Below are 12,233 nucleotides of genomic sequence, written 5' to 3'. Positions count from 1 at the left end.
CCAGGGAAATTTGTGTTGGTATTTTTTTTTTTTTACACAAGTTATTTCCTGACGGACCAAAATCCAGAGGCACTACAAGCAACAGCCGGCTGTGGTTTTGCACTGGATAATCCTGATGCTTAAGGTCTCCCAGCTTGGCCAGCAAGCGTGAGCTGGTTATAGTCCAGAACTAGGCCTCGCCACGACCGTCTCACTGGGACGCAACCACCTGGAACACCCTGAGTCGCAGCTTCCCCCTGGTTGACAGCACCCCCATCCCGGGTGGGAGATGTTCTGTTTCAATGTTGTGCCCACCTGGTATCGTATAGTGAGTATATTGTCCCCCCTAAACCTCTGGCGGTCTCGAGGTGGACGTGGGCTCCTCCTTGGGATGGTCAGACCCCCGGGTTCTCTTCCATTCCCCCAGCCCCTCTAACATTTACGGTGGTCTTTTGGCCCCATCCTACCCCCATGCCCCCCCACTTCCCCTACCAGGATTTAGTAGGAGCTGGCTTTGCCACTTGCTCCAGTAAGGGGATGGATGCGGTTTTTGCTGACTGGGCTGTCTTTGAGCAAGTTCCTGGCCCCCTGAGGATTAGTAACTGGGGCAGGAATGTCTTTTGGGCTCCCTGCGGCGGTTTTAGGCTGGAGGGAGAGCGGCTGTTTCTTCATCCACAGGTCAGCGCCTCACGTGGCTGGTTCGGTCCGAAAATTGAGGCTGCTGCTTGCGGCCCACTCGCGGCTGTCCAAGTACCATGTCAGGCTGTCAGAAGTGCCTGACTTTTTACTGCACATTCAAGGGCGCTGTTGGCTGCACTAATTGTATCGGTGCAGAAAATTTTAACATGGGGGCGCCGGTTCCCTCAGGCCCGCAGGACAAAATTGTCGCACGTCTGTGGCATTCTAAACGCAATATTGGTAACCACTTTGTGTGGCTAAAAAGCTGGTCTGCTGGTCAGGCTTCTAAAAAGGCTCTACAGATCTCCCCTTTACGGGGGACCACCTTTTGGGTCCGCTAAGGGCGAGTCACCACGTAATAGATGGGGCCCTTATTTTCCAGCACACAGGCAGCCCCTTTGTGACTTCGGCACACAGGAGCAACGGGTGATTGTGACGGTTCCCTCTCGGGAACGCTTTCAGGGATTCTTTTCAAACCGGTTTACTTTGCCCAGAAAAGAAGGCTAAGTACGTCCAATTCTGGACCTCGTCCAATTCTGGACCTCAAGGTGAACCGAGGTACAGAGTTTCGAATGGAATCTCTTCAAACGGTAGTGGCGTCTCTACACCAAGAAGACTTTTTGGCCTGTATCTCAAGGGCGCATATCTACACGTCCCTATCTACGCGGGACACCAGCGTTTTCTTTGCTTCGCTGTAGGAGACGAGCATTATCAGTTGTAGCGTTTACCCTTTGGTCTCTCCTCCGCCCCCAGGGTCTTAATCAAGGTGCTGGCTCCGGTGTTGGCATTACTGCGCCAATGGGGGATTTGGGTTCTGGGATACCTGGACGATCTCCTTTTAAGGGATGGCTCTCATACAGCCCTGTTGGGCGACTTGACTATCACTGTACAGACTCTGCAAGAGTTCGGTTAGAAAAACATCAATTAAAAAAAATCTGTCCTGATACCTTCATTAAGACTGGATTATCTGGGCCTGACTCTGGTTTCTGCTTTGGCGAGAGTCTTTCTTCCTTCGGACAAGCTGCACAAGTTGCAGGGGGCGATCCGTTTGCTGTTGGCAAGCAATCTGTCCTCTCTGCGGACTTGCATGCCTTGGGTCTGATGGTGTCAACCTTTGAGGTGGTTTCGTTTGCTCAGTTCCACACGAGACCCTTACAAAGGGAGATTCTCGTCAAATAGAACAATGATCCAAAGTCCTAGGACGCTTTGATTCGGTTGAGTCACAACACAGACTGCTCTTCTATTGTGGCTTCACTCGTTAGCACTAGTGTCCTTCCTTCCTTCCTTCCTTCCGTTGTATTGGACGGTGGTAACCACAGACGCCAGCCTGTCAGGCTGGGTAGGGGTGCTGGGTAAGTTCTGCGCTGGCTTTAACGGCGTGGCTATTGAAAGCCAGGTATTGAAGGATAGAGGTCTTTCTGATTCAGTGATTCCTACACTACTGAAGGCCAGGAAGTCTCCTTCCAGGAAGATCTATCATCGTACGTGAAAATTGTACATTTCATGGTGTGAATCATTGAAGGTGCACCCTCGCTTGCTCTCGGTGGCTAGGGTTTTGACTTTTCTTCAAAAAGGTGATGAACAGCGGTTGGCTTTGGTCACTATCAAAGGCCAAGTGTCCGCTCTGGCTGTGTTTTTCCAACGCCCTTTAGCTATGCATGCCCTAATTCGCACTTTTATTCAGGGGGTTTGCCATATGGCTCCCCCGAGGCGATCCCTGCTACCTCCGTGGGATCTGAATTTGGTATTATCTGTTCTTCAAAAACCACCCTTTGAGAACATTGGGCAGATTCCTCTGCTTGCCTTGTCTCAGAAGGTTGCCTTTTTGGTGGCTATTACTTCTGCCCGCAGAGTATCTGAATTGGCGGCGTTGTCCTGCTGCTCACCTTATCTTGTGGTCCACAGAGATAAAATGGTACTCCGACCTAATCCGTCGTTTCTTCCCAAGGTGGTTTCTGATTTTCATTTGAATGAAGACATTGTGCTGCCTTCACTTTGTCCTAAGCCAAAGCATTCCAAGGAAATTGCATTGCATTCTTTGGCTTTGGTGCGGGCGATCAGGGTTTACCTGGAGGCCACTGAGTCTTTTAGAAAATCAGACACTCTTTCCATTCTTACCAAAGGACCTCAAAGGATTGACTGCATCTGCTACGACCATATACAGATGGATCGGGCAGACGGTAGTTCAGACTTTTTCATTGAAGGGTCACGTTCCTACTTTTCCCAGTGCAGGTGCATTCTAATAGAGCGCTGAGTGCCTCTTTGGCTTTTCTTCATCAGGCGTCAGTGATGCAAGTTTGCAAGGCGGCAACTTGTTCGTCTGTGCATACGCTCAAAAATTCTACGAAGTAGATGTCTTGGCATTTTCGGATGCTAACTTTTTGGCTGCAAGGTTTTCAGGCTGCTTTTTAAAGTGAATCATTTTTTGTTTCTCTTTGAGGGTGTATGTTTTTTCAAGGTAAGCTCCAGTTGTTCCTGGTTGAGCTCCATGTTACCTGATTGGCTAGGGTTTAACCTTTGAGGAATTGCTTCTTCTTGCGTTTGTCTTCCCACCACTCATGATTATACTGCTTTAGGACATCCCATTGCTCTAGAGAAGATGGAGCTGCGTCTCTCGATGAACGATAGAGAAAACTGGATTTTTGTAAGAACTTACCGTAAAATCCTTTTCTCTGAAGTTTGACAGACGCAGCACCCGTCCCTCTACTTCTGAGTGAATTTTTTTTTTTTTTTTTTGTATTCTAAACAATGCTTGCAACTAAACTGTTTGCTGATAGCAGAGTGTGTGGGGTTATGCCTGCAGGGACGGCCCCATAGGCGTAGTTAAACTTTTTTCCTGCCTAGTGCCTCTTCCTGATTGGAGGAGCATAACCCATTGGTCTAGAGATGATGGAGCTGCGCCTGTCAAACCTTAGAGGAAATGTTTTTATGGTAAGTTCTTAAAAAAATCCAGTTTTCTCTGATGTTCATTGATGGACACAGCAGCACCCACCCCTCTATTGAGTTGAGTTATTTTTCTTCTGACACTGCTTGCAACAAAACTGCTTTTTCCTGCCTAGTGTCCTACTCCTCTAGGAGGGGAAGCATACCCAATGGTTAAGAAGATTGAGGAGTTGTGTCCGTCAATGAACATCAGAAAAAAAGGATTTTACGGTAAGACAAAAATCCAATTTTTTTTTCGAAGTCTCACAGAAGAATCAGTCATTTGTTTTTAGTGCAGTTTTGTTCCATTATCTAAATATTTCCCTGTAATTTGTTCTGTTTTTATATCTGGCTGATATACAGGAGTAGAAGATGGAAGAGACCAAGCTGACCTTGAAACTAAAGTTTGGGAAGCAAGCAACCCCCTTACAGACAAACAGATAGATCAGTTTTTAGTAGTAGCTCGGTAAGGAATAACATATTAATTTTTGCATAAATTATATACTTGCTATTATAGGATGTTTTCTGAATGCAGCAGGCTTGTCTACAAGATTGATTTGGACCTCTTTCCCCTTCCAGGCTCATTTTTAATGAATGTCTGAATAGTGTAAGCATGAACAATGCCCATAAAGGTATTCTGCCTGTCTTTATCGCCACTATTGTCAATACAGTGTAATAGAATGTGAGCATGACCAAGATTATGAAAGACACCCTAGGATATAAAGCAGAAACAAGTTCAGGAGATGGTGGTTGTGGCAAGTTTTAATGCAACCGTGGAAGTGACTTGAAAAGGGATGAATAAACCACATCTACAAGGCCCTGAACACATAGTTACATAGTTAGTCAGGTTGAAAAAGACACAAATCCATCTGGCTTAACCAATAAAAAACAAAAAACAGTAAAGAAAACACAACCATACAATCCCATATTCGCAATCCTATACCCGCAGTTGATCCAGAGGAAGAGGCGAAGAACCCCAGCAAACCATGATGCAATTTGCTACAGCAGGGGAAAAAAATCCCTTCCTGTAAACGTAAAGAGTGCCCCTTGTCTTCTGTGATGACCTTAAATTGAATAACTCAACACCAAGTTCACTATATGGGCTCCTTATGTATTTATACATGTTGATCATATCCCCCCTTAATCTCCTCTTCTTAAGAAAGAATAAATTCAGTTTAAAATTCAGAGTCTAATCTTTCCTCATAGCTGAGCTCCTCCATGCCTCTTATCAGTTTGGTTGCCCTTCTCTGCACTTTCTCCAGTTCCCTGATTTCCTTTTTGAGAACTGGTGCCCAGAACTGAACTGCATATTCCAGAGAAGGTCTTACCAATGGTTTGTACAGGGGCAAAATTATCTCTCTCTCTCTCGAGTCCATGCCTCTGTTAATACAAGAAAGGACTTTGCTTTGGAAACAGCACCTTGGCATTGCATGCTATTATTAAGCTTCGGATCTACCAGAACACCCAGATCCTTCTCCACTATGGATTCCCCCAGTTCTACTAGTATGTGTGATGTATGCATATTCTTAGCCCCCAAGTGCATAACTTTACATTTATCAACATTTAACCTAATTTGCCACATAGTTGCCCAATGAAACAGTGCATTAAGGTCGACTTGTAAGTTGGAGACCTCCTGTAAGGAACTTATTCCACTGCAAAGCTTGGTGTCATCTGCAAAGACTGAAATGGTACTTTTATTCCCAGACCCTATATAATTTATAAAGATATTAAAAAGTAAGGGTCCCAATGCTGAACCTTGGAGTACTCCACTGATAACCTTAGACCATTCAGAGTAAGCATCATTAACCACTACTCTCTGAATTCTATCTTTTAGCCAATTTCCTATCCAAACACATATGCCACAGTCCTTGTACCCACAAAATACTGCAAAGTATTGCCTCCACACTGACAATTGTCTTTAAAACAAGGCACTCAGTTGGTAGCTGATATGGTGCTCACTCCCGCTACCCACCACCCCTCCCCTTGCAGCCCTTGTTCACACAGGGGCATGCCTGAAAGCCATTGTTGCCAATCCACCCAATACTACTGCAGCGTATTCGCCCAGGCTGCACTGCCAAGCAGCAAGAGAAGGATCCATAGTGGTAGGCACATTTCCAGGGCTAAGACCCCCAGCCATATGAGATCTTCATTGAGCTGCAGTTGCAGCTTCGGATTTAGGTCAGCATCAATGTGTATAGTGAGTCTATGCACAGTGGGCTTCATCCCCCTTGGGAACCTGTATCTGCTGCACACATGAAGGATAAGCAGCTGGATATTATTGCAAGCATTTCAATAACATTTATATTTACCTTTGTTATATATGCAGACACTTTAATTACCACTTCATTATTTAGAGCCATTGATCCAATTTCTACTTTTATACTGAAGAGCATAAGTTTGGTTTCAGAGATGCTTCTGTTTCGCACCTTGAAACATTTAGATTTCTCGATCGTTCATTGACAGACACAACTCCATATCTTCTTGACCATTGGGTTATGCTGCCCCCTACAGGAGTAGGACACTAGGCAGGAAAAATCTTTACCATGCCTATTGTGCAGTCCTTGCAGGCATACACCCACACACTCTGCTATAGCCCTCAGTTTGTTTCTGCCTAGTTTAGGAGTAGGACCTAGTTCCCTGCTGGGTCTTCAGTCTTAGGAACCTTTTTTGTAAGACTTTATTTTTTAGTTAGTGTTCCTGAGAGAACTACAAGCAACAGCCGCCTGGATTTTGGACTGGATATTCTAGATCCTTAAGGTCTCTCAGCTTGGCCAGCGAGTGTGAGCAGGTTATAGTCCAGCACTAGGCCACGCCATGACAGAGCCCCGATGGACGGGGGCGGGCCCGTGAGTGAAACACCTCGCCGGGACGCACACGACTTGAGATGCCATGAGTCGCAGTGTACCCCCTGGCCGTCAGCACCCCCACCCCGGGTGGGAGGTAGTCTGTTCGGAGTGGCGCCCACCTGATTCTGTGGTATGGTGAGTAAGTGTTCCCCCAATTCTCTGGCGGCCTTGGGGTGGATGTGGGCCCCTCCCTGGCAAAGTTGGACCCTTGTGCATCCCTCGGTTCCCCTCTCCCCTTGGTGATACCAGGCCCCCTCGGGTGTCCCTTCCCCCCACAAGCAGGTTCCTACCGCTGGGGGGGGGGGGGGGTGTACTGCGGCCACTGTGGTGGTTCTGCGGGGGGGGGGTTTGTCCTGGGGGGGGGGGGGGTCTCCTCCTGGGGACCCCCTAATGTCGCTGTCTGATAACTCCCCTGGGGGTCCTGGAGACCGCATGGCGCGCTGTGGGGGCCACCATTTTTCTCTAGTCTTTCTGCACTGCATCAATGCAAAAAGTTTTCTCATTTAAATGCATGGGCGGCCATGTTTTGGTAGTTCCACCTAGGAATAATAGTGCGGCCATTTTCTTGAAGTCCACGATTGCTGGCTGTAGGCATGACCCAGGTGTCTTTCGGTCTCCTGTGTCAGATCATTTCTATTCTCTGCACAGAATGTTTCTGAAGCCTCCAGTCTGTTTTGGTGGTATGTTCCTGGGGTCCCTGTAGGTATTGTTATTCACTCTCCTGCAGGCTATGTTAGGGCTGGGACTTGTGGTACCACTGGTGCAGCGGTGCGGATCACGTTTTTGCAACTTTTATTAAAGTGACACTGCTTTTTTTACTTGCATATAGTTACATAGTGAGGTTGAAAAAAGACATCAGTCCATCCAGTTCAACCGATGTGTGTGTGTGTCTACTGTTAACTGCACATTGCATACCCCTGTATGTTGTGGTCTTTAAGGTGCCCATCTAATAGTTTTTTGAAACTATCAATGCTCCCTGCTGATACGACTGCTTGTGGAAGAGAATTCCACATCCTTACCGGTCTTACAGTGAAGAACCCCTTACGCACTTTAAGGTTAAACCGCCTTTCCTCAAGTTTTAGTGAGTGGCCACGTGTCTTATTGTATCTCCTTTCTCTGAATAGTTTGTTCCTTATGCTCGGGTCGCCAGTACAGTATTTGTACATTGATATCATATCCCCCCTCAATCGTCTCTTCTCCAGAGAGAATAGGTTCAGTGCTTGTAGTCTTTCCTCATAGCTGATGTCCTCCATTCCCCTAATTATTTTTGTTGCCCTTCTCTGGACTTTCTCCAGTTCCAGCACATCCTTCCTGAGGACCGGTGCCCAGAACTGGACAGCATACTCCAGATGTGGCCGGACCAGAGTCTTGTAGAGCGGGAGAATAATCTCTATTTCTGGAGTGAATCCCCTTTTTTATACAACCCAGTATTCTGCTGGCTTTGCTTGCGGCGGCTTGGCATTGCATGCCACTGCCAAGCCTGTTGTCTACCAGTACCCCCAAGTCCTTTTCCATCCTAGACTCACCCAGAGGTTCCCCCCCTAGTGAGTAGCTTGCTTTCTGGTTTCTGGCCCCCAAGTGCATTACTTTACATTTTTCAACATTAAATCTCATCTGCCATGTAGTTGCCCACCCCGTTATTTTGTTCAGGTCCGCTTGCAAGGTTTCCACATCCTGCATAGAAGATATTGGCATGCCTAATTTAGTATCATCTGCAAATACTGAGATTGTACTCGATATCCCCTCCTCCAGATCATTTATGAATAAATTAAACAGGATTGGTCCCAGGACAGAACGCTGGGGGGACCCTGCTTTCCACACCCGCCCAATCTGAGTACTCCCCATTAATCACCACCCTTTGCAACCTCCCCTGGAGCCAGTTCTCTATCCAGGTACTCAACTTATGGTCCATACCTACCTTCCTTAGTTTGAACCCTAAGCGTTTGTGGGGAACGGTGTCAAAGGCCTTAGCCTCCAGGTACACCACATCCACAAGCTTACCTTTATCTAGGTGGCAGCTCAATTCATGATAGAAGGTTAATAGATTGGCTTGGCAAGAACGATTTTTCATGAATCCGTGCTGATTACCACTAATACCATTTTCATTACTAAAGTCTTGTATGTGGTCCCTTAAAATCTTGCAGACTACTGATGTTAGGCTGACTGGCCTATAGTTACCCGGATATATCTCGGCCCCTTTTTTTAAATATTGGTACCACGTTGGCTTTTTTCCAATCAGCTGGCACCATACCCGTCTATAAACTATCCTTAAAGATCAAGAATAATGGTCTGGCAATCACCTGGCTGAGCTCTTTAAGAACCCTCGGGTGCAAGCCATCCGGTCCCGGTGATTTGTTTATGTTAAGTTTCTCTAGTTTAGTTCTAAGTCTATCTTGTGTTAGCCATAGCGGTATTTCCTGAGGTGTGTTGTTTAGTTTGGCCTTACAAGCTGGGTTAGCGTAGCCCCCAATTCTTTTGTGAAGACAGAAGAGAAGAAATTATTTAACACTACCGCCTTTTCCCTGTCCTCTGTGGCCAAAAAAAATCGTCTTTTTTATGGGGCCAATGTGTTCTGGTCTCGCTTTCTTACTGTTTATATACTTAAAGAATTTCTTGGGGTTCTTTTTACTCTCTTCCGCTATATGTCTCTCATGTTCTATTTTAGCCGCCCTGATTTCGTCTTTACATTTCTTATAACACTCTTTGTAATGCTTGAATGCTGCCAATGACCCATCAGCCTTGTATTTTTTGAAGGCCTTTTCCTTAGTATTAATATGCATTTTTATGTTGGACTTTAGCCATACCCTTCCTAACTGTCACCCCTCTACTCTGCTCTGATGCCTGCACCTCCAATACTCCGCCCACCTCTGGGCAGGCCCCTGCCTGCGCCTGACTGGTACGATCCTGGCTCTCCTTCGGTATGGACATTTGGCTCAGTGTTGCCAGCTGCTTCCCTAGATTCAGGACCTGAGCTTCCAGGGAAGCAACGTGCTTACATTTTGCGCATTTGTATTCGCCCTTGATCGCATGATCGAGGAACGCATACATACCACATCATGTACACCGAGTTGCATCTCCACACCCGCCGGGCATTGTACCTACTAATCTAATCTAATGGGGATTTAGTAATTAGTCTGTCCTGTGTGGCTGTTTCCTGTCTTCCTAACTCTACCTTCTCACCCTCTGGTACTCCGCTACACTCACTTGACTCATAGTCGCACAACACTCAGTCGCACACCCTGACAGTTGCACAACGACCAGAGTCGCACCACGCTCTGTCGCACAGCACTGTCGCACAGCATTTTTATACTCTGTGCTAATTGAGTCCCAGGACCAAATCTCACCTACAGACCCCCTCAGTGCGAGTGACCCCCTGGGTCACAGTCCCTGTCTGTTTTTGCAGCAATTTTGGAAAGCCTGGTGTCAAAAGTGGATTTAGTTTTAAAAAATGCCACTAGCTGAACGCGCCCTTTGCCTTCACCTGCTTCTGTAGTATCCTCAGATTCTGAGGTAGATGTGGCCACCGCGCATGCATACCATCCTAGTGGGTCTGTGTCTTCACATTCCGACGGCGAGGAGGACATTTCCTTGTCATCTGCCACGCGGGAAAGCACGCTGGTGGAGGCACTTAGTGTCGTTGCGGGAAACCTTAAAAATGGCAGATGAGTCTACAGCATCAGGGAAGCAGGTGTGTTTTGGCACCCGCAAATTCTAGAAGTCGATGAACAGTGGGGGCGCATCAAACAAATGTTAGTGGTGCTAAAGCACTTTAAAAGGGGTTACCCCTTCGCGGATGCGGTTTCCACTAGGTGGACCGTGCCACCAAAGGTGGATCATCTGTTTCCAGACTAAACAAGTCGAGTGTGGTACTGGTGGAAGAGTCCCCAGTATATACAGACCCCGTGGATAGATGGATTGACTATCTGTTTCGCCGTTTGCATGTGTTAGCGGGCTCAATACTAAAACCGGTCTTTGTGATCACTCTGGTGTCACAGACCATCACCATGGGCGAAGTTGCCAAAAGGTGACTTGGAAATGGAGCAGCTCTCACCAGGTATGATAGAGCTATATGACCAAATTGTTCAAGCCCTTCTGTATATATGTGATGCGTCGCTGGATGCGGCTCCACTGGTAGCCAGAGTGTCTGTGTTGGGGATTGCTATTAGACACATGGTGTGGCTGAAAAGCTGGTCTGCGGACCAGGCTTCCGAAAAGGCTCTTTCTGACCTTCACTTTACAGAGGACAGGTTGTTTGGATCCTTCCTGGATGAGTTAATCAAAGGCCTTATGGGTGGGGAGAGTACTTTTCTACCCCAATCCACCAGGGACAAGGAACCGCGTAATAGACGGGTCTTCTTGGGGTTCCAAGAAGACATGGTCGGGTAAGCCGAGAACAGGCCAATCTGGATCTGCGGACAAATCCTTGTCTGCATGAGGGGACGACTCACCCGTTTCTAGGGTGGGGGGACGACTTTGCTTATTTCCAGAACCACCATGGACTTCCTTGATTCAGGAAAAGTGGGTCCACGAGCTGATCTGATGGGATTACAAGATTGAATTCCAGTCTCGACCGTCGGATAGGTTCTTCCCGTCCAATCTACGCCTATCTCCAGACTGGTTAAGGGATCCAAGAGAGGCGGTGCAAGATCTGTTGTCGCAAGAGGTGATTGTGCCTCTCCCTTCTCGGGAACGCTTTCAGGGGTTCTATTCATACCTGTTTACTGTGCCAAGGAAAGAAGGCAAAGTACGTCCACTCCTGGACCTCAAGGCTCTGAACCGCTTTGTGCTGGTACAGAAGTTTTGAATGGAGTACGTTCGTACGGTAGTGGCGTCTCTACACCAAGGAGATTTTTTGGCCTCCATAGATATCAAGGACACATACCTGCACATCCCTATTTACGCTGGACACTAGCGTTTTCTTCGCTTTGCTGTAGGAGAAGAGCATTATCAATTTGTGGCGTTACCCTTTGGTCTCGCCTCCGCCCCCAGGGTCTTCACCAAAGTGTTGGCATTACTGCGACAACAGGGGGTTACAGTACTGGGGTACTTGGACGATCTCCCATTAAGAGCAGACTCTCTTTCAGCCCTGTTGGACAACTTGACAATTACTGTACGGACTCTGCAAGAGTTCGGTTGGAACGTCAATTTAAAAAAATCTGCCATTAAGACTGGATTATCTGGGACTGACTCTGGACTCCACTTCGACGGTTTTTCTTCCCCCAGGAAAGCTGCAAAAATTGCAGGGGGGCGATTTGTTTGCTGTTAACCAGCAATCTTTCCTCTCTGCGAACTTACATGCGGGCCTTGGGTCTGATGGTGTCAACCTTGGAGGAGGTTCCGTTTGCTCAGTTCCACATGAGACCCTTACAAATGGAGATTCTTGTCAAATGGAACAAAGGTCGAAAGTCCTTGGACATTATGATTTGATTGAGTCACAACACAAGGACTGCTTCACTCATTAGCCCTACGCCAGGGCAAGTTCTTCCTTCCACTGGTAACCACAGACACCAGCCTGCCTGGCTGGGGAGGAGTGCTGGGGAAGCTCTGCGTCCAGGGGTCCTGGACAGTAGAAGAGTCCAGACTTTCGATAAACACTCTGGAGCGAAGAGCGATAAAGCTTTGCCTCAGTCACTGGACAACTCGTTTACAGGGTTGTCCAGTTCAGATTCAATCGCACAATGCCACAGCTGTGGCTTACATCAATCATCAAGGTGGCACCAAGAATGTCTTTGCGGCCCGTGAGGTGGCCGAGATCCTGGAATGGGCGGAACAGATTGTTCCAGCCCTTTCTGTAGTACACATACCAGG

At 47.3% G+C, this 12,233-nt stretch overlaps 1 protein-coding gene across 6 annotated transcripts in view; it reads left to right on the top strand.

The window, feature by feature from the left end:
* Positions 1–12,233, top strand: part of MTA1 (metastasis associated 1) — a 427,965-nt gene that overhangs the window by 129,262 nt on the left and 286,470 nt on the right. For all 6 annotated transcript variants that reach the window (XM_082242913.1, XM_082242912.1, XM_082242916.1 and 3 more), the window contains exon 7: positions 3,943–4,045. In XM_082242913.1, the coding sequence (XP_082099039.1) occupies positions 3,943–4,045 (103 nt within the window). The remainder of the gene's footprint in view (positions 1–3,942; positions 4,046–12,233) is intronic.

Source organism: Pelophylax lessonae (assembly GCF_965119305.1).
Source record: "Pelophylax lessonae genome assembly, chromosome: 13".
Lineage (NCBI taxonomy): Eukaryota > Metazoa > Chordata > Amphibia > Anura > Ranidae > Pelophylax > Pelophylax lessonae.
This window is presented reverse-complemented; position numbering and strand designations above follow the sequence as displayed.